At 38.0% G+C, this 23,632-nt stretch overlaps 1 protein-coding gene across 5 annotated transcripts in view; it reads right to left on the bottom strand.

The window, feature by feature from the left end:
* RASGRF2 (Ras protein specific guanine nucleotide releasing factor 2) overlaps positions 1-23,632 on the bottom strand; it is a 305,234-nt gene that overhangs the window by 149,101 nt on the left and 132,501 nt on the right. For all 5 annotated transcript variants that reach the window (XM_066273686.1, XM_066273687.1, XM_066273688.1 and 2 more), the window contains exons 3-4: positions 20,184-20,331; positions 17,872-17,961 (exon numbers count right to left, since the gene is read on the bottom strand). In XM_066273686.1, the coding sequence (XP_066129783.1) occupies positions 17,872-17,961; positions 20,184-20,331 (238 nt within the window). The remainder of the gene's footprint in view (positions 1-17,871; positions 17,962-20,183; positions 20,332-23,632) is intronic.

Here is a 23,632-nt window from a genome sequence, read left to right as displayed (position 1 = left end):
CAGATTCAAAGAACAAAAAAAAACAAAACAACAAGTAACAGCTCCACCAAGAACACAATAAAACCAAACTTAAACTGTGACAACAAAAGAAAAAAAAGGGGGGAGAGGATGGAGATTAACAGTAGCAAAGAACGATGAAGTGCAGAAGTACTCATAAGATAGGTTACTACAATGAATATGGTAGGTACCCTTTTCATTACTTAATGGTAACCACCCTTGAAAAAAACACCACAAAAACACTTGACTTAAAAAAGGTAGCAACAGAGGAAAGAAGTATGGAACACAAACAAACAAAAACGAATGATAGAAAAACAAAAGAGAAGAATCAAACTAGATACAAAACTAACAGAAAGCAATTTATAAAATGGCAGTAGGGAACCCACAAGTGTCAATAATTACACTAAATGTAAATGGATTAAATTTACCAATAAAAAGACACAGAGTAGCAGAATGGATTAAAAAAGAAAATCCATCTATATGCTGCCTACAAGAAACACATCTAAGCAACAAGGATAAAAACAAATTCAAAGTGAAAGGCTGGAAAACAATACTCCAAGCAAACAACACCCAAAAAACAGCAGGTGTAGCAATACTCATATCTAATAATGCTGACTACAAGACAGAAAAAGTACTCAGAGACAAAAATGGCCATTTTATAATGATTAAGGGGAAGTTGAATCAAGAAGACATAATAATCCTTAATATATATGCACCAAACCAAGGAGCACCAAAATATATAAGACAGCTACTTATTGACCTTAAAACAAAAACTAACAAAAATACAATCATACTTGGAGACCTCAATACACCGCTGACGGCTCTAGATCGGTCATCCAAACAGAGAATCAATAAAGATAGAGTGGCCTTAAACGAAATACTAGAACACCTGGATATGATAGACATCTACAGGACACTTCATCCCAAAGCGACAGAGTATACATTTTTCTCTAGTGTACATGGAACATTCTCAAGAATTGACCATATGTTGGGCCACAAAGACAATACCAGCAAATTTAGAAAAATTGAAATTGTACCAAGCATATTCTCTGATCATAAAGCCTTGAAACAAGAATTCAACTGCAAAAAAGAGGGTGAAAACCCCACAAAATTGTGGAAACTAAACAACATACTTCTAAAAAATGAATGGGTCAAAGAAGAAATAAGTGCAGAGATCAAAAGATATATACAGACAAATGAAAATGAAAATACGACATATCAGAATCTCTGGGATGCAGCAAAAGCAGTAATAAGAGGAAAGTTCATATCACTTCAGGCCTATATGAACAAACAAGAGAGAGCCGAAGTAAACCACTTAACTTCACACCTTAAGGAACTAGAAAAAGAAGAACAAAGACAACCCAAAACCAGCCGAAGAAAGCAGATAATAAAAATCAGAGCAGAAATAAATGAAATAGAGAACAGAAAAACTATAGAAAAAATCAATAAAACAAGGAGCTGGTTCTTTGAAAAGATCAACAAAATTGACAAACCCTTGGCAAGACTCACCAAGGAAAAAAAGCACAGGACTCAAATAAATAAAATCCAAAATGAAAGAGGAGAGATCACCACAGACATCATAGATATACAAAGAATTATTGTAGAATACTATGAAAAATTATATGCCATCAAATACAACAATCTAGAAGAAATGGATAAATTCCTAGAACAATACAACCTTCCTAGACTGAGTCATGAAGAAGCAGAAAGCCTAAACAGACCAATCAGCAGGGAGGAAATAGAAAAAACTATTAAAAACCTCACCAAAAATAAAAGTCCAGGCCCAGACGGTTATACTAGTGAATTCTAAAAGAAGACTTGGTTCCTATTCTACTCAAAGTCTTCCAAAAAATTGAAGAAGAAGCAATACTTCCAAACACATTTTATGAGGCCAACATAACCCTCATACCAAAACATGGCAAGGATGGCACAAAGAAAGAAAACTACAGACCAATATCTCTAATGAATATAAATGCTAAAATACTAAACAAAATACTGGCAAACCGAATACAACAACATATTAAAAAAATAATACATCATGATCAAGTGGGATTCATCCCAGAATCTCAAGGATGGTTCAACATACGTAAAACGGTTAACGTAATACACCATATCAACAAAACAAAGAACAAAAACCACATGATCTTATCAATAGATGCAGAAAAGGCTTTTGATAAAATACAACACAATTTTATGTTTAAGACTCTCAACAAAATGGGTATAGAAGGAAAATATCTCAACATGATAAAGGCCATATATGATAAACCATCAGCCAACATCATATTAAATGACATAAAACTGAGGACTTTCCACCTTAAATCAGGAACAAGACAGGGTTGTCCACTCTCTCCACTCTTATTTAACGTGGTGCTAGAAGTTCTGGCCAGAGCAATCAGACAAGACAAAGAAATAAAAGGCATTCATATCGGAAAAGAAGAAGTAAAGGTATCACTTTTTGCTGATGATATAATCCTATACATCGAAAACCCGAAGGACTCCACAAAAAGATTATTAGAAACAATAAACCAATACAGTAAGGTCACAGGATACAAAATTAACATACAAAAGTCCATAGCCTTTCCATATGCCAACAATGAAATATTAGAAAATGAACTCAAAAAAATAATCCCCTTCACAATTGCAACAAAAAAAATAAAATACCTAGGAATAAACATAACAAAGAATGTAAAGGACATATATAACGAAAACTACAAGGCATTATTAAGAGAAATAGAAAAAGACACAATGAGATGGAAAAATATTCCTTGTTCTTGGATAGGAAGAATAAATATAATCAAGATGGCCATATTACCCAAAGCAATATATAAATTTAATGCAATTCCCATCAAAATTCCTATGAGATTTTTTAAAGAAATGGAACAAAGAATCATCAGATTTATATGGAACTATAAAAAACCCCAAATAGCCAAAATAATCTTAAGGAAAAAGAATGAAGCTGGGGGCATTATAATACCTGACTTTAAACTATATTATAGGGCCACGATAATCAAAACAGCATGGTATTGACAGAAAAATAGACACTCAGACCAATGGAACAGAATAGAAAGCCCAGAAATAAAACCACATATACATGGTCAAATAATCTTTGATAAAGGGGCCAACAACACACAATGGAGAAAAGAAAGCCTCTTCAACGAATGGTGTTGGGAAAACTGGAAAGCCACATGCAAAAGAATGAAACTCGACTACAGCCTGTCCCCGTGTACTAAAATTAATTCAAAATGGATCAAAGACCTAAATATAAGACCTGAAACAATAAAGTACATAGAAGACATAGGTACTAAACTCATGGACCTGGGTTTTAAAGAACATTTTATGAATTTGACACCAATGGCAAGAGAAGTGAAGGCAAAGATAAATGAATGGGACTACATCAGAATAAAAAGTTTTTGCTCAGCAAGAGAAACTGATAAGAAAATAAACATACAGCCAACTAAATGGGAAATGATATTTTCAAACAACAGCTCAGATAAGGGCCTAATATCCAAAATTTACAAAGAACTCATAAAACTCAACAACAAACAAACAAACAATCCAATAAAATAATGGGAAGAAGACATGAACAGACACTTCTCCCAGGAAGAGATACAAATGGCCAACAGATATATGAAAAGATGCTCAGCTTCATTAGTTATTAGAGAAATGCAAATCAAAACTACAATGAGATACCACCTCCCCCCTGTTAGATTAGCTATTATCAACAAGACGGGTAATAGCAAATGTTGGAGAGGCTGTGGAGAAAAAGGAACCCTCATTCACTGTTGGTGGGACTGTAAAGTAGTACAACCATTATGGAGGAAAGTATGGTGGTTCCTCAAAAAACTGCAAATAAAACTACCTTATGACCCAGCAATCCATCTACTGGGTATATACCCCAAAACCTCAGAAACATTGATACGTAAAGACACATGCAGGCCCATGTTCATTGCAGCACTGTTCACAGTGGCCAAGACATGGAAACAACCAAAAAGCCCTTCAATAGAAGACTGGATAAAGAAGATGTGGCACATATACACTATGGAATACTACTCAGCCATAAGAAATGATGACATCAGATCATTTACAGCAAAATGGTGGGATCTTGATAACATTATACGGAGTGAAATAAGTAAATCAGAAAAAAACAAGAACTACTTGATTCCATACATTGGTGGAACATAAAACGAGACTAAGAGACATGGACAAGAGTGTGGTGGTTACCAGGGGTGGGGGGAGGGAGGACATAGGAGGGAGGGAGGGAGAGAGTTAGGGGGAGGGGGAGGGGCACAGAGAACTAGATAGAGGGTGATGGAGGACAATCTGACTATGGGCGAGGGGTATGCAACATAATTTAATGACAAGATAACCTAGACATGTTTTCTTTGAATATATGTACCCTGGTTTATTAATGTCATCCCATTAACATTAATAAAAATTCATTTAAAAAAAAATAATAATAATTTTATCAGGTTTACAGGGTTTCTTCCAGAAGCTTAAGATGTTTAGGCCTGTCTAAATGGACAGTAGAGAATAATAATATTACATAATTATTTATTAATAAACTTAAGATGTTTAGGCCTGTCTAAATGGACAACAGACAATAATAATATTACATAATTAGTTATTATTAACATGTCAAGAAAGGAATGAATTAAAGGTTTATTCTTTAACAATAAAAAATCAGATAGGCCCTGGTCATTTGGCTCAGTGGTAGAGCATCAGCCTGGCGTGTAGAAGTCCCAGGTTCGATTCCTGGTCATGGCACACAGGAGAAGTGCCTATCTGCTTCTCCACCCTTCTCCCTCTCCTTTCTCTCTGTCTTTTGCCCTCCTGCAGCCAAGGCTCCATTGGAGCAAAGTTGGCCCAGGCGCTGAGGATGGCTCCATGGCCTCCACCTCAGGTGCTAGAATGGCTCCAGATGCCCCAGATGGGCATGCCGGGTGGATCCTGGTCAGGTCTATGCAGAAGTCTGTCTGTCTTTCCCCACTACCCGACTTCCCACTTTGGAAAAAAAAAATCATATTTTTAAAAAATGTTTTAAATTGTAGTAAAAAACACATAACATAAATTTTACCATCATGTACATTTTTAGGTGTGCAGTTACATATATGGGGGTTGGAAAAAGTAGGTTTAGAGTTGTTCATGAGGAAAACAATACAATATAATAATAATACAAGAATAAAATATGTGTTTCACATACTCCCAACTGTAAACCTACTTTTGTCACATGCTGTATTCACATTGTTGTATAACAAGTCTTTAGAACTTTTTCATCTTGCAAAACTGAAACTCTATACTCATTAAACAACTATTCTTTTCCCCCTTCCCTCATGTGTGGATAATCATAATTCTTTTGTTTCTGTAAATTTGACTTCTTTAGATACTGCATATAAGTGGAATCATACAGTATCTGTCTTTTTGTGTCTGGCTATTTCACTTAGTATAAAGTCCTCAAGGTTCATCTATGTTGTATCATGGGCCAAGATTTCCTTCCTTCTTAAAGCTGAATGATATTCCATTGTATGTGTACAGCATTTTTTTTATCCATTCATCTTTCAGTGGACACTTGAGTTGTTTTCACCTCTTGGCTATTGTGAATAACGCTGCAATTATCATAGGAGTACACATTCCCCTTCAAGATTCTGCTTTCAAATCTTTTGGATGTGTACCCAAAAGTGGGATTCCTTGATCATATGGTAGTTCTATTTTTAATTTTTTAAAGAACCACTGTAAGTGACATCAGAGAAATGGCGCCGTGAGGAGTGCTCCCAATACCTCTCCCTGAAACTTCAACAAATTCAACAACTAGAGACAGAAAAACAATCTCAGGACATCTGAAATACACATACATCAAACAAAGATATGATTGGGCAAAAAGGTGGCTGAAAATAAATCCACTCTAAAGGAAATAAGACAGAGAACTGAGTATTTCGCTTTCCTCACTGACCTGAGGAAGGGCTGCTTTCACTTGGACTAAGAGAAAGCAAGGACTGGGGGTGCAGAAAAAGCTGGGCTACGGCTGAGATGTTCAAGCCAAGGAGAGAGTGTGCCCACAGCTCAGCCCACATGGAGCTAACTCCAGCAGCAGACCCTGGCAGAGGTGGGCAAGTGGTTGCCTTGTTTATTCCTGGTATCCCAGTCGGCGAGCACAGGCAGTGTGCAAGTGGATCTACCTGGCATTTCAAGCGTGGATGCCCGCATTCCCGGACAGAGGGGCTGGGTTGGAGACTGTCAGTAGTGACCCTCTGTGGGGGCTGTGACCAGAGTTTCTGAATAATCCCAGCTTCCCAAACAACAGTGAGCAGGAAGTGCACGAAAGCCAGCTTCCCTACACCTGGACCTGTCTGGGCGGCACCTCCTCCAGCCATACAGGCTAACAGAGCACACTCCTGGGGAAGAGAACTGTGGAAGTGGTGGGGGGAATGGCATGCAGGCAGCTTGCAGACAGCCTCTGGAGAGCAGACCTGTGGAGTGCTGAGGCATTCTAGACATGCCTGGAGGCTCATAGAGAGACACCTGAAAGGCAATCAGCTCCCAGCCCTGCCTGATTATGCTGGCAGCACTGGCTGTCAAAGCCTTACATAGAACCCTGTGTTGAGTGGGGATAGAGGATAGATTTGGCAGCTCTTAGAGCCTCTTGCTCTCCAGGCAGTGGCTGGGGCAACTTCACAGCTGGGTCCCAGGCTGCTGGTTCAGGAAGGAGAGATTTGAGGAGAAGCTCTGGGAAAAGACTTTCCCATTGTTGGAGCCTACAAACACTAACAAGCCCCCCCTACCAATGGGGGCTGAGGCCTAGTTTATGTCATCACCATAGCGACACAACAGCAAATCTCTGCCTAAGAGTGCCACAGGGGCAGAACCTGGAGAGTGCCACTGGCCAAAAAGAGAGAGAAGAAAAAGGAAGAAGATAACTTCTCAAAACTAGGAAAAATCCACAGTCTTTATAACTTTGTCCATTTTTTTCTTGTATTTTTTATATTTTTTTCCTTTCACCTTGGTCATTTTATCCTCTTTCTGTTTCTTTTCATTTTGAATGTTATTACCCATAGGTGTTACATTTTCCTTTTTTTTTTTTTTGATGTTACATTCCAAAAAACTTAACTCAAATTTTTTCTCTCTCCCTTTTTGTTTCTTCTTTTCTCTTTCACTTTTTCTCTCATTCGAATATCACCCACAAATAATTTTATTCTGGATTCAAATTTCTTCTTTCTGGCATTTTGTGTGCTTTTTACTTTGCTTTTTATTTCTTTAGCATTTCCCCCAACTCCGGCTCTCCATTCTATAGATAGTTTTCTTGTGTCACTTAATACAATAGACTTTTCATTTTTCACTGTATTTTTTTTCTTTTTTCTCTTTTTCTTTTCCCTTACACTATTTCTCTCATTCAACCATTATTTACAAACTATTTTATTCTTGATCCAAATTTCATCCCTGTGGCATTTTGTGAGTTCTTGCCTCATTTTTTTGCCTCTTTGTCACTCCCCCCCACTCCCAACTCAGGTCCTCCGGTCTACATATTTTTATTCTACTTAGCACAATAGAATTTTCAGTTTTTCACTGCATTTTCTCAAAAAAAATTTTTTATCAACTCATATTAGTGTTATTAACAATACCACTCTCAAATGCCATTAAAGAAAAAGAAATCGAATATCACGGATAGCAAAGACAGTGATGTAGCTCAGATAGATAAGGAAAAATCTATAGAAAAAAAATTCAATCGCTTTGAAACCTTGGAGTTAAATGACAGAGAATTTAAAGTTGAAATCCTAAAAATACTCAGGGATATACAAGAAAGCACAGAAAGGCAATTTAGGGAGCTCAAAAAACAATTCAATGAACAGAAAGAATACTTAAACAAGTAAATTGAAACTATAAAAACAAATCAAACAGACATGAAAAACTCAATTCATGAACTGAAAAACGAGGTAACAAAGCTTAGCCAATAGAACAAGCTGGCAGTTTGGTGGAGAAACCCCGTTCTGGTAGGCCATCAGTCAGTGACGAGTCTATAGAGGCTATACGGGATAGCTACCTAAGGAGCCCTAAAAATCTGTGTGTGAGCCCACATCGAACTGCACTGAATAAGTATGAAACTGGGAGAGTTTTCCTTTTATTTGGTGCAGACTTCACATTTCTATCGTCTTTTGTTGCTTTCCTGTGACCGGTCAAAAGTGCACCATGACTTTACGTACACACTGTATATCTGAGGTCCTTTGTAAATACAAAAAGATTAGATGATCATTTATTAGGATTTGTTATATTTAAGTAGCAGGTTCAGCAACAAAGCAGGTTGCAAATCCACACATAATTAAAAGCATTACTTCACTACCTAATATTCTTTTAATATCATGTATACTTATTCAACACATTCTCACATTTAAAATTTTTTTAACATACTATTTCACCCATGGGGTCTAAATTACCATGTATTTAAATAACTACCCTTCTTTCACAATGCTGAAAATTCTCTCATTTGCCTACTGATATTGTCAGCATACTAACAATTTTCTTCGGGCATTCATCAGCTGATTTACCCCAAACAATAAAAATTATCTATATTGTAATAGAATTATCTAAGGAGAAATTATATGCATATTATTTTGAGAAATCTAATGGTAAATTTCTGTGAATTATAACCAATTTCAATTTTTTGTCTCCTGAAGTTAAAAAACTATGTTAATATTTGTGAAGATTAGAATAGAGAAACTAATTCATTTGTAAAACCCTTTTTCCACACAGATGTTAGTTTGATTTGGGACATAAAAACAATAGAATTAATTTCAAATTTGGTGACGTCACGGAAATGGCGCCGTAAGCAGCGCGTCCGACAGCTCTCCCCCAAATCACAACAAATTTATCAACTAGAAACAGAAAAATTTATCCTCAGAGCATTCCGGAGTTCCACACAAACTGATAGCGAAAGGACTGTTATCACTTGAATCTGAGAGACGAGGGTGTGGAGGAATCTACCACAGGGACGTTCTTTCAAACCGCAAGGAAGTGCGCCTGTGGTGAGTCAGCCCATATACTTGGGAACCGCGAGCCCCCGCGAGCAGCCGCCGCGAACCGCCACCGGGAGCGGCCGCCACGAGCCGCCGCCGCGAACCGCCACCGCGAGCGGCCGACGCGAGCCGCCGCCGTGAACCGCCACCACGAGCAGCCGCGCGTGCGCCCGGTCCGGTGCGTCGCCGGCCACCGGTGCCCGGAGCGCCTCATTCGCGCGCGTGCCTTGGGCATTCCACGCGCACAGGCCGCCCTGCTGGCCCGCACACCCAGGGGGCTCCATTATCCTGCGCCTGGTGCGGTCCAGCCGCCAGCGGCGGGGCGAGCGGGAGAGGCTTGGGAGATTCTCTCCGTGGGCGGGGCACCTCACCCAGCCATTCAAGCTAACAATCAAGCGTTGGGGGAGGGGCGCGCGCAGGCAGCCTAAAATACCTTCGGAAGCACAGCTGCGACCCAATCACTGAAATTAGCTTAACCCATAAAATCTGCGCACCCTCGGTTCTAATTGATAAGATCTCTCTCAGTTCAGCGAACCAAGACAAGAGGCATAATATTTTTTAGTGCCTCTCGCTAAAGGGGCGGGGGCAATTTCTGATTGATAGAGCCTCCATATTCAGGGATAAACGCTAACAAGAAGGACTTGGCAGATAATAAGGTCTATACTACACTAGTCGTAAGCAGAGACTAGTGCCTCTTCTTCCCTGCAAAAACAGGCTACAAAGTGTGGAAAGCCTGGGTTGAGAGGTCCAACTAAATGATAGGCGCTGAACAGTCACCTTGACAACAATTGACTCCCACCCCCGCCTGATTACACTGGAGGCCCTGACTCTCAGAGCCTTTCCCAAAGCCTTGCACTGAGTGGGGATAGAGTGGGCATTTCCCAGCTCTTTGAGCCTCTTACTCCCCAGGCAGAAGCAGTTGCAGCCTTATAGCTGGATCACCAGGCTGCTAATTCAGAAAGGGGAGACTAGGAGAGAGAATCCAGGAAAGCAAACTCTCTCATCGTTGGACCCTGCAAACACCAACAAGCCTTTACTTCCAGCAAGACTAAAGCCAATTATATGACATTGCCATAGAATCCCATCAACTGCAAATCCCTACCTAAGAGTGACACAGGGGCAGAGCCTGGGGTACAGAGTCACCGACGAGGAAGAGGGAGAGAAAAGAAAAAGGAAGAAGTTAACCTCTCAAAATCAAGAAAAACCCACAGACTTTACAACTTGATCCACTAATTTTTTGTTGTTGTTGTTGTTGTTTGTTTCTTCTATCTTTTTGCCTTTATTTCCTCCACCTCGGTCCTTCTATTCTCTGCCCATCTTATGCTTCCCCTTTCTTGAACTACACTACCCATGAGTGTTGCATTTTATTTTTCTTCTTCATCCTCACCCTCCTTTAAGGTTATACTCCAAAACACTTAACTCTCACTCTCTCCTCTTTTGTTTGTTTTTTTTTTGTCTTGCTTTATTTTGTTTTTTTCTCTTCCTATTTTATATCTTCCTTCGTTTTTCTTTTTCTTATTTTTTCCTTTCTATTCGTTTTTTCTTTTCTCATTTTACTTTCCTCCTATATAATCCTCAATCACGAACAAATTAGTTAATTTGGGACTCAAGGCTTTTTTTTGGCTTTATTTCTCTTTTTTGCTTTTGTTTTTATTTTTTTTTCTTGTTTGTTTATTTTTGTGGCATTTTGGGTCCTCCCAACCCAAGGTCTCCATTGTATTTAGTCTTTGCTCCACTTAATACAACAGATTTTTACTTATTATTTTTATTTTTTCTTCTTTATTATTCTTTTTTGGTCCTTTTTTCTGGTTCCCTCTTATCCCTCTCATTATATCTCTTAGTTGACCAACACTTACAAGCAAATCATCTTATGCTTGTCTAAGATTTTCTTCCTTTTTTTTTTTTTTTTTTGCATTTAGTAGGTCCCTACTCCCTTTTTTTGCCCCTTGAACTCTTCACCCCAAATCAGGCCCTCCATTATAGGCACGATATTTCCCTGAGGAGGGGAGAGGAGGAAAAGAGAAGAGAGAAAAAAAGGGAGAAATAATAAATTATTACTGTTTTTTTGTGTGGGGTGTTTTACCTTTTTTTTTTTTACTTTTTACTCTTTATTAATTCTAATTAGTGCTATCAATAAGACCACCCTCAGATGCCGATAAGAAAGAGGAAATCGAATATTATGGATACAAAAGAAAGAGAGGTAACACAAATAGATGTGGAAAAATCTATGGAGAAAAGACTTAACATATTGGAAGCCTTGGAGCTAAATGACAGAGAATTTAAAATAGAAATCTTAAAAATACTCAGAGATATACAAGAAAACACAGAAAGGCAATATAGGGAGATCAGAAAACAACTCAATGAACACAAAGAATATATTACCAAGGAAATTGAAACTATAAAAACAAATCAAACAGAAATGAAAAACTCAATTCACGAGCTGAAAAACGAGGTAACAAGCTTAGCTAACAGAACAGCCCAGATTGAAGATAGGATTAGTGAAATAGAAGACAAACAACTTGAGGCACAACAGAGAGAAGAAGAAAGAGACTCAAAAATAATAAAAAACGAGAAAGCCCTACAGGAATTGTCTGACTCCATCAGAAAGAATAACATAAGAATAATAGGTATATCAGAGGGAGAAGAGAAAGAAAATGGAATGGAGAATATACTCAAACAAATAATAGACGAGAACTTCCCAAGCCTGTGGAAGGAACTAAAGCCTCAAATTCAAGAAGCAAACATAACACCAAGTTTTCTTAACCCCAACAAACCCACTCCAAGGCACATCATAATAAAGATGACACAAACCAATGACAAAGAAAAAATTCTCAAGGCAGCCAGGGAAAAGAAGAGTACAACATATAAAGGAAGGCCTATTAGATTATCATCAGATTTCTCAGCAGAAACTCTACAAGCTAGAAGAGAGTGGACCCCAATATTTAAAGCCCTGAAAGAGAGGAACTTTCAGCCAAGAATACTATACCCATCAAAGCTATCCTTCAAGTATGAAGGAGATATAAAAACATTCAAAAATACAGAAAAGATGAGAGAATTTATCAACAGAAAGCCCCCACTCCAGGAAATAATAAAGGGGGTTTTCCAACCAGATTCAAAGAACAAAAGAAAACAACACCACAAGTAACAGCTCCACCAAGAACACAATAAAACCAAACTTAAACTGTGACAACAAAGGAAAAAAAGGGGGGAGAGGATGGAGATTAACAGTAGCAAAGGATGATGAAGTGCAGAAATACTTATAAGATAGGGTACTACAATGAATATGGTAGGTACCCTCTTCATTACTTAATGGTAACCACCCTTAAAAAAACCACCACAAAAACACTTGACTTAAAAAAGGTAGCAACAGAGGAAAGAAGTATGGAACACAAACAAACAAAAACAAATGATAGAAAAACAAAAGAGAAGAATCAAACTAGATACAAAACTAACAGAAAGCAATTTATAAAATGGCAGTAGGGAACCCACAAGTGTCAATAATTACACTAAATGTAAATGGATTAAACTTACCAATAAAAAGACACAGAGTAGCAGAATGGATTAAAAAAGAAAATCCAACTATATGCTGCCTACAAGAAACACATCTAAGCAACAAGGATAAAAACAAATTCAAAGTGAAAGGCTGGAAAACAATACTCCAAGCAAACAACACCCAAAAAAAAGCAGGCGTAGCAATACTCATATCTAATAATGCTGACTACAAGACAGAAAAAGTACTCAGAGACAAAAATGGTCATTTCATAATGACTAAGGGGAAGTTGAATCAAGAAGACATAACAATCCTTAATATATATGCACCAAACCAAGGAGCACCAAAATATATAAGACAGCTACTTATTGACCTTAAAACAAAAACTAACAAAAATACAATCATACTTGGAGACCTCAATACACCGCTGACGGCTCTAGATCGGTCATCCAAACAGAGAATCAATAAAGATAGAGTGGCCTTAAACGAAATACTAGAACACCTGGATATGATAGACATCTACAGGACACTTCATCCCAAAGCGACAGAGTATACATTTTTCTCTAGTGTACATGGAACATTCTCAAGAATTGACCATATGTTGGGCCACAAAGACAATATCAGCAAATTTAGAAAAATTGAAATTGTACCAAGCATATTTTCTGATCATAAAGCCTTGAAACTAGAATTCAACTGCAAAAAAGAGGGGGAAAAACCCACAAAAATGTGGAAACTAAACAACATACTTCTAAAAAATGAATGGGTCAAAGAAGAAATAAGCGCAGAAATCAAAAGATATATACAGACAAATGAAAATGAAAATACGACATATCAGAATCTCTGGGATGCAGCAAAAGCAGTAATAAGAGGAAAGTTCATATCACTTCAGGCCTATATGAACAAACAAGAGAGAGCCGAAGTAAACCACTTAACTTCACACCTTAAGGAACTAGAAAAAGAAGAACAAAGACAACCCAAAACCAGCTGAAGAAAGGAGATAATAAAAATCAGAGCAGAAATAAATGAAATAGAGAACAGAAAAACTATAGAAAAAAATCAATAAAACAAGGAGCTGGTTCTTTGAAAAGATCAACAAAATTGACAAACCCTTGGCAAGACTCACCAAGGAAAAAAGACACAGGACTCAAATAAATAAAATCCAAAATGAAAGAGGAGAGATCACCACAGACATCATAGATATACAAAGAATTATTGTAGAATACTATGAAAAATTATATGCCACCAAATACAACAATCTAGAAGAAATGGATAAATTCCTAGAACAATACAACCTTCCTAGACTGAGTCATGAAGAAGCAGAAAGCCTAAACAGACCAATCAGCAGGGAGGAAATAGAAAAAACTATTAAAAATCTCCCCAAAAATAAAAGTCCAGGCCCAGACGGTTATACTAGTGAATTCTATCAAACATTCAAAGAAGACTTGGTTCCTATTCTACTCAAAGTCTTCCAAAAAATTGAAGAAGAAGCAATACTTCCAAACACATTTTATGAGGCCAACATAACCCTCATACCAAAGCCTGGCAAGGATGGCACAAAGAAAGAAAACTACAGACCAATATCTCTAATGAATACAGATGCTAAAATACTAAACAAAATACTGGCAAACCAAATACAACAACATATTAAAAAAATAATACATCATGATCAAGTGGGATTCATCCCAGAATCTCAAGGATGGTTCAACATACGCAAAACGGTTAACATAATACACCATATCAACAAAACAAAGAACAAAAACCACATGATCTTATCAATAGATGCAGAAAAGGCTTTTGATAAAATACAACACAATTTTATGTTTAAGACTCTCAACAAAATGGGTATAGAAGGAAAATATCTCAACATGATAAAGGCCATATATGATAAACCATCAGCCAACATCCTATTAAACGGCATAAAACTGAGGACTTTCTACCTTAAATCAGGAACAAGACAGGGTTGTCCACTCTCTCCACTCTTATTTAACGTGGTGCTAGAAGTTCTGGCCAGAGCAATCAGACAAGACAAAGAAATAAAAGGCATCCATATCGGAAAAGAAGAAGTAAAGCTATCACTTTTTGCTGATGATATGATCCTATACATCGAAAACCCGAAGGACTCCACAAAAAGATTATTAGAAACAATAAACCAATACAGTAAGGTTGCAGGATACAAAATTAACATACAAAAGTCCATAGCCTTTCTATATGCCAACAATGAAGTATTAGAAAACGAACTCAAAAAAATAATCCCCTTCACGATTGCAACAAAAAAAATAAAATACCTAGGAATAAACATAACAAAGAACGTAAAGGACCTATATAATGAAAATTACAAAGCATTGTTAAGGGAAATCGAAAAAGATACAATGAGATGGAAAAATATTCCTTGTTCTTGGGTAGGAAGAATAAATATAATCAAAATGGCCATATTACCCAAAGCAATATACAAATTTAATGCAATTCCCATCAAAATCCCTATGAGATTTTTTAAAGAAATGGAACAAAAAATCATCAGATTTATATGGAACTATAAAAAACCCCAAATAGCCAAAACAATCCTAAGGAAAAAGAATGAAGCTGGGGGCATTACAATACCTGACTTTAAACTATATTATAGGGCCACGATAATCAAAACAGCATGGTATTGGCAAAAAAATAGACACTCAGACCAATGGAACAGAATAGAAAGCCCAGAAATAAAACCACATATATATGGTCAAATAATCTTTGATAAAGGGGCCAACAACACACAATGGAGAAAAGAAAGCCTCTTCAACGAATGGTGTTGGGAAAACTGGAAAGCCACATGCAAAAGAATGAAACTCGACTACAGCCTGTCCCCGTGTACTAAAATTAATTCAAAATGGATCAAAGACCTAAATATAAGACCTGAAACAATAAAGTACATAGAAGAAGACATAGGTACTAAAATCATGGACCTGGGTTTTAAAGAACATTTTATGAACTTGACTCCAATGGCAAGAGAAGTGAAGGCAAAGATAAATGAATGGGACTACATCAGAATTAAAAGTTTTTGCTCAGCAAGAGAAACTGATATCAAAATAAACAGACAGCCAACTATATGGGAACTGATATTTTCAAACGACAGCTCAGATAAGGGCCTAATATTCAAAATTTACAAAGAACTCATAAAACTCAACAACAAACAAACAAACAATCCAATAAAAAAATGGGAAGAGGACATGAACAGACACTTCTCCCAGGAAGAGATACAAATGGCCAACAGATATATGAAAAGATGCTCAGCTTCATTAGTTATTAGAGAGATGCAAATCAAAACTACAATGAGATACCACCTCCCCCCTGTTAGATTAGCTATTATCAACAAGACGGGTAATAGCAAATGTTGGAGAGGCTGTGGAGAAAAAGGAACCCTCATTCACTGTTGGTGGGACTGTAAAGTAGTACAACCATTATGGAGGAAAGTATGGTGGTTCCTCAAAAAACTGCAAATAGAACTACCTTATGACCCAGCAATCCCTCTACTGGGTATATACCCCAAAACCTCAGAAACATTGATACGTGAAGACACATGTAGCCCCATGTTCATTGCAGCACTGTTCACAGTGGCCAAGACATGGAAACAACCAAAAAGCCCTTCAACAGAAGACTGGATAAAGAAGATGTGGCACATATACACTATGGAATACTACTCAGCCATAAGAAATGATGACATCAGATCATTTACAGCAAAATGGTGGGATCTTGATAACATTATACGGAGTGAAATAAGTAAATCAGAAAAAAACAAGAACTACATGATTCCATACATTGGTGGAACATAAAAATGAGACTAAGAGACATGGACAAGAGTGTGGTGGTTACCAAGGGTGGGAGGGGAGGGAGGACATGGGAGGGAGGGAGGGAGAGAGTGAGGGGGAGGGGGAGGGGCACAGAGAACTAGATAGAGGGTGACGGAGGACAATCTGACTTTGGGCGAGGGGTTTGCAAAATAATTTGATGACAAAATAACCTAGACATGTTTTCTTTGAATATATGTACCCTGATTTATTAATGTCATCCCATTACCATTAATAAAAATTTATTAAAAAAAAAAAATTTCAAATTTTATTTAACAAGTTTAAAAATAATTTTCAAAAATATTTCTACTAAGAAACAGGAAGTTATTAATGTAAGAAGTATTTATCATTATTCTTCTATTTCACGGAGTATTTTAAAAAATAAAACTAATTCAATTTTGTATTAAAATTTTTCTATTTACTCGACAGCTACTTTCTGCTGAGCACAATCTGGCTCACTTACTTCCTAACAGACTAGTTTCTACTACTTGACTGAAAGTTACATTCTACTGACACTTTGTTTACATGCAACTGCACACCCTCCAAGAGAGGCAGTGATATCAATCTATAACACAATGACATAAATGAAGTTCATTTTATAAAGTTATACATTCTAAGAAAGTGACACTTTGCTTACATGCAACTGCACACCCTACAAGAGAGGCAGTAATATCAATCTATAACACAATGACATAAATGAAACTCATTTTATAAAGTTATACATTCTAAGAAAGAAATGATATCTTACTTTTTAATTTCTTAAAAATTAAAACCTTATAAATTAGTCCTAAGAAGCATTCCTATTTCAAATTTTAAGAGCAATATTTAGTTAAAGTTTTGTTACAACTGAAGGGGAATAATTATTTAGCACAGGAAAACAGGATTAAGAAAAAATTAAGAACAAAGATTTTAATGATGAGGCTTTTCACATGTTAACAAAGCTGAGTAAGTGCTTTACAGAGGACAATTAAGATTATAGATCTCAAAGCTTAGGTGACATAAAACAAACACAGTAGATTGGACTGAGTGCCAGTGTCTGATTAATTACAAAAGTTGCACAGTTATCAATAATACTGTAGTAAGATGGGAAAGATCTGCTGATTCTGCAGATGTTAAACATGAGTGACACAATAATAAACCAGAAGTCTGAGCAGATGTAGTTTACTCAATCTTCTCACATGCTCACAAAAACTAAACACTAAAGACTATGGCTGAAAGAAATATTTTTGAAATGTAATTTTAAAAATACTTCCCAAATATAAAAGCAGCACCAAATCAGGAGGTTAAACAGCACTTAATTATCCCAACTGGGGAACATTATTATCTTCATGTCCGATTGGCGTCCTTCCCACTGAGTCCAAAGGTAATTCTCAGTCCTGGACAGAAGTCTCAGGTGAAACTGTTCCAGAAAAGTAGTCGTGTGTGGATTACTCCAAAGGGCAGATCTGAGCACCGTTAGAACAGAAACACCGACGTTCTCACCTCTGGGGCAGGGTGGCAAAGACATTACTGCAGAAAGGACAATTGGTCTCTATGCCAAAGTCCCTCAGTGTCCTACCTTTTTAATCTTCTTGATGTCTGGGTCCTCGTCCTCTTGATTGCTTTGGTAAGGCCGCATTCGTTCCTTGGTTTTATTAAGAGCAATAATCTAGAACATAAAATAGGTCCATTTCATGATAACCCTCAGGAAGTTATGCCTACAAGACAGGCTATGAAATCCTTGGAAAACATTCACTTGTTATTCACTCTCTGCCTTTGGTGCTGAGGCAGGAGAAGCACATACTTTACCTTAAGACTGTTTTGTTACTAACAAGGGTACTTATAAGAAGTGACTGTGGAAGTGTGAGCTGAGATCTGGGTTAGGAGAAATTTTGGCCCCAAACTCAGCCCTGACTGCCAGTGATGCCCAGGCTACAGCCTTCTCAGGAGCTGAGTGACATGTCAACCACCTTCCCTGAAGGCTGCTGCCTATAATGCCGTCAAAGCTCTTGCTTCTCCTGTGGGAATAATTAGCCTGTGACCTTTCAAGTACCCACAGCAGACACACAGATCTCCTTGGGGAAATGGTGACTGCAAAGGGGAACTTCAGAGGCCTAGGGTAGGTCCCAGACAGCCAAGAAAAGGTAAAAAGGATGGAAACAACCTGGGATCTCTCATATCTCCAGCTCAGTCCTGTGACCTGTGAGGGGCTACTCAAGACCAGATGGCTTCTCAGCTGGGCTCAGTACTAAGGGTCACTGGACCACTGCTCAGTTGCAGATTCTTACAAACATAAGAACCTATACAAAATTACCAGCAAGCAAAACAAAGTTAAGAAATTGTAATTATCCCTCTGACCTGTCTTTACATTTTTTTCCCAATACCAAATAACCATCTCTGCATGTTCTGTCAGGGAGGTAGGAAAATAAAATAAACAGGAAATAAATTACGGCTCCTGTCAAGTAACCATGCAATACGTACCTGATACTGACAGTTTTTAACTGCAGTCTCCATTCAGACTAAAATAGAACACAGTGAACAGACAAACACACACAAATAAATACTGGGAAAATCGCTTGGTGTGCAGTTTCTCCTAAAGAGGAGAAACTACTCTTTCACGGAGCAGACAAGCATCTACTCTAGCATACGGTAGACAAGAAAGAACACAATAATTTTGTTTTAAATTACAGTGTCTGATATAGTCTTTTAAAATGCAGGCTCGTTAAGTTTTCTGTTGTTGTTTTTACAATATCAGATTTCAGGGTTGAATCGGGAAGTTAACAACACTAATGATACAGTGAACAAGGTCTGCAACTTATCATCGGGGAGAAGCAAGCAGAGGCCAGACAGAGCCAGCTTGTGCCCACGCTCTACACACTGGAGGTGATGCGCGCAGGCAGCAGGAGGTGAAACCCTCCCTCACGTGGTTCACACAGTATGTCTGAGAGGAAGGCGTGAGGAAACAGAGAAGAAAACATTGCTCAATGACAGAAAAGTGCCAAGAAAGTCACCACAGCTGAGGAGCCTGAGTTGTTTCTGTCAACAAGAATACAATTATTAGTAGGTTTCATTCTGCACTATTCTTCTCTCTGATAGTAGCTAAGAAGATACTAATGCACTGCTGGTCAAAAAGAGGAAAAAAACTCATTTTCTACAGTCCTCTTCAAATCTTTAATTTATTGATCACTTCCCAGAAGAAATGACAGGATAGTAAGAAATATACTTTTCTGTACTAGACCTTGCAGAGAGGGAGGACCCAGACACATGGTTATGGCTGCAGGTTCTATGACCACCTTATGCTCTAAGTTGGCATCTGTCTCACTGCCTGGGACTGCTGAGCCTGAGAAGTCCATACTATGGGGGTGGAGAACAGGAGAGGGGTGTGGTTCCAACTTTAGGAAAACAGCACCCTAACAAATGTCTTGTACTGTAATTCAAATATGTTTTTCAAAATTCTAGAGGGGAGAAGTTTGGACTCCTTAGATCTAGAAAAAGTAAAGTCATTCTGGACTCATTTTTGGTACTTCCTTAACTGTCATTTGTACTTTAATTGAATCTATGACAGGCTCACAATAACCATTACCATAAGAGTCAATCTGGAAACAGTTAAATATTATAGTCAATTCTGAATATCTGATCAGTGAAGGACATCAGGAGCACAAACAATTAAAAATAGCCTATAATCCTGATATTTTATTAAAGCATATTTACTTCATTTTAACACAGACATTAGTTCATTTCTAATGTAGATCAGTAGCCTGGCCATGCATGTGTTGATAGCAGAGAAACTAAGTTTGGGATTAAAATTCTGCCCTGACAGGCCTTAAATAATCATGAGGAGATGACAATAGACACAGAACAATGAGAAGGAATCCGTCAACTGGAAAATACCTCTGATTTAAGCCTCTCGATTTCTGTGTCTTGATCTTCAAGTTGATGCCGGAGCTGGTTAGCTGCAATCTTTTCAGTCTCTACGATCTGAACCAGATGAATGTACTTCTGCATTAACACTTCCCTCTCAATCAGAATATCTGCATAACTTGAGAGAAAATTACAGTTAGTCATTGAGATATTGTTCCGCTACAGTTCCACATAGAAAAACATGCACTGCATTTTAAAAAGAAGCCGTAAATATAGCTTGTTTGGCTAACCTTATATAAACATTAACTTTTGGCTTACATTTGGCATCTTTTAACTATATAAAATTTGAGTCATTATCATTTTACATATGTTTTTCACTTAGAGCTCATTTAAAGATGGCTGCCACCCACAATTTTATCATATCAGTGAGAAAAGTTCAAAAGAAGTCTATTGTTTTATAAAGTAAATAGTATATCACTTTTTAACAAAGAAACCAAAGTGTTTGAATTGATGGCACATACTTGGTTTCCAGAAATGATATTCAAAATATTTCACCAGATAAGGCACTAGCCAATCAGAAGAGACTTGCCAACAAGCAGAATAAATGAAACAACCATAAGGCACTGGCTGAAAAGAGCTATGATGACTCTACCGCAATCACCAGCCTTGCTTGGCTCTCTTTAGGATTTTGAGACCACTGACTGACTACCTTGTACTTTCTTTCCAAAAACAACAGAAGCAAAAAGTTCATTCTAGAAATAAGTGTAGATTTCTTGGGTGCTAACTCCAGCAATCTAACCTGTGTCCATTCCTTCAACCAAATGTGGTAAAGTCAAACTGTTAGATTTTTATTAATTTTGCCATTCTGTGGCATCTGGATCTGTGGCATTTGTCTCTAGATTTTCTTGCACTGTTCAGGGTGGTAAAATATATTTTCTGCCATTCACATAGTCTTTCCCACATGGTCTGAGAACAGCAATAAGTAACAGTAGTTTCTGTGTATTGAGTCTATAGGGAGTACTGTAATATTCTCATCTCATCCTCCCAGAAACCTGAGGCGGTCGGGTTTTAGCATCCCAATTGTACAGAGAAATCATTTGATTCTCACAGAGGTCACATAGCTAGTAGTCAGCATGGATGGGTGGGATTCAAATCATGTTCTTAACCAAAAGCTAAATTTTCTCTAGTGAGAAATAGCACCCTGGATATAAACAAGAATATTGCAGTAGACATGTTATGAGATATTGACCCAATCTTCTACCCACTTACTTCTTCTTTGGGAACTTGGGCCCTGGCAGCTAAATTTGTACCACAAAACCTGCCCCAAAGGACCATTAAACAGGTCTAAAAAGAGACAGCTGGCCCAAGATAAACCAATTAGATTCTTCTCCTTAGAATCTGGGATTATGCCTCTGAGCTATTTGCTTGAACTGAGATGATCTGAACTTGGAAGTCAGGTTGCCATTCTTGGACAGCCACATCAGGCCGCATCTGTGCCAAAACAAAGCGAATCTTTTGAGACAGAAAAGAATAGCAGAAGTTCAGAAAAGTAGAGACAAGAGGGACAGAAAGTCTGGACAGAAAAGTAATGACTACCTGAGAGTTCCTGTCAGCTTTCTAGTTTCTGGTTCTAGATCCTTGTGACATCTGAATACAACTTTTACCCTTAGGTTCTGTGAGATGTTGCAGTTCCATCTAATAAATCCTCTTGTTAACCTCAACTAATTTGAGATAGGTTGCATTACTTGGAACTAAGTGGCTTAAGACAATTGTAAAATCACAATTTTAGTTCCATTAGCTCAACATCCTCAGCACTTACATCATATGTGCTACCAGTGTTTTTTAAAAAGAAAAGAAGCCTGACCAGGCAGTGGAGCAGTGGATGGACCATCAGACTGGGATGCAGAGGACCCAGGTTTGAAACCCCAAGGTCGCTGGCTTGGATGCGGGCTCATACAGCTTGAGCATGGACTCACCAGCCTGAGCGTAGGATCATAGACATGACCCCATGATGGCTAGCTTGAACCCAAAGATTGCTGGCTTGAAACCCAAGGTCACTGTCTTGAGCCTAAGGTCACTGTTTTGAGCCAGGAGTCACTCGCTCTGCTGGAGCCCCCAGGTCAAGGCACATATGAGAAAGCAATCAATGAACAACTAAGGTGCCACAGCTAAGAATTGATGCTTCTCATTTCCTCATCTCTCTCCCTTCCTGTCTGTCTGATTCTCTCTGTCTCTATAAAAAAAAATAAGATTTTAAAAAAAATTAAAAAGGAGAAAGAACCAGTGTCAGCAATATTTTTATTTTAAGAGGAGGGAAGATAGAGAGACAGACTGCCGCATGCGCCCGGACCAAGATCCACCTGGCAACCCCATCTGGGGCCGATGCTCTGCCCATCTGGGGCCCCTCACAACCAAGCTATTTTTTGTGCCTGAGGCAGAGGCTCCACAGAGCCATCCTCAATGCCCAGGTCGATGTGCTCGAACCACTCAAGCCATGGCTGTGGGAGAGGAAGAAAGAGAGAGAGAAAGAGAAAGGGTAGGGGGATGGGGGAGAAGCAGATGGTCACTTCTTCTGTGTGCCCTGGCCAGGAATTGAACTGTGTCAGCAATATTTTTAAGTTACTTGTTCTATGAAACTGTTCTAAGAAATTACCTTAAGGGAGTAGAAAGAAAGGCTGTAAGTGGGAGAAAGGGAAAAGAAAAAAGAAAAAAGTCCTCACAAAAATATACTGTGGGGAACTTGTAAGGGAGAGAGTAACAATAGAGGAATAGAAAAGTAGTTATACAATAAAAAGTTTTGCCCTTTCTCATCAACTTTAACAAATACATGTCAAAGGTATTACAAACATACTAGATCAGCATTAGGTAACAAAACAGTATTTTATTTTCTCTTATAAAAAGAAAAAGTCCAGTCCAGTCCAGTTCATGCAGACTCATCACCAACCTCAGCCATCCATCAATTCCAAGATCCCACTAAAAGGCTATGAAAATTGTTTTCTGTGTGAGGAATAAAACTATTACAGCATTATAAACAGGAAAATATGGCATCAAGAGACCAGAAGTCACATGAAATTCTATGAAGAGAAAAACCAAGTAGAATCAGAGTGGTGGGAAGATTAAAGGAAACCATACATGCCAACACCTTACATACAGGGGTGGGCAAAACAGGTTAATAATAACAATAATAAATACAATAATAAATAAATAAGCATACAAGAATAAACTTTTTTGCATATTCACAACTATAAACCTACTCTTGCCAAGCCCCGTATAAGCAAGGTTCCCACTGGGAGTGGCCAGAGAAGCCTCAAGCTCAGACTCTACAAACACAAAGAAGAGCACTAGGCAAGGAGATGTGGGTTAGGGCATCTCATTAAAGTGCTTTCAGGACATCAGGGAATTAGGCTCCTCCTTTTCCCCAAACCCAAAATAAACAAAGAAAAGTCACAACCGGTGTTAATAGTATGCCCTTAAGTCAC

Source organism: Saccopteryx bilineata, chromosome 4 (genome assembly GCF_036850765.1).
Source record: "Saccopteryx bilineata isolate mSacBil1 chromosome 4, mSacBil1_pri_phased_curated, whole genome shotgun sequence".
NCBI classification, from domain to species: Eukaryota; Metazoa; Chordata; class Mammalia; order Chiroptera; family Emballonuridae; genus Saccopteryx; species Saccopteryx bilineata.
This window is presented reverse-complemented; position numbering and strand designations above follow the sequence as displayed.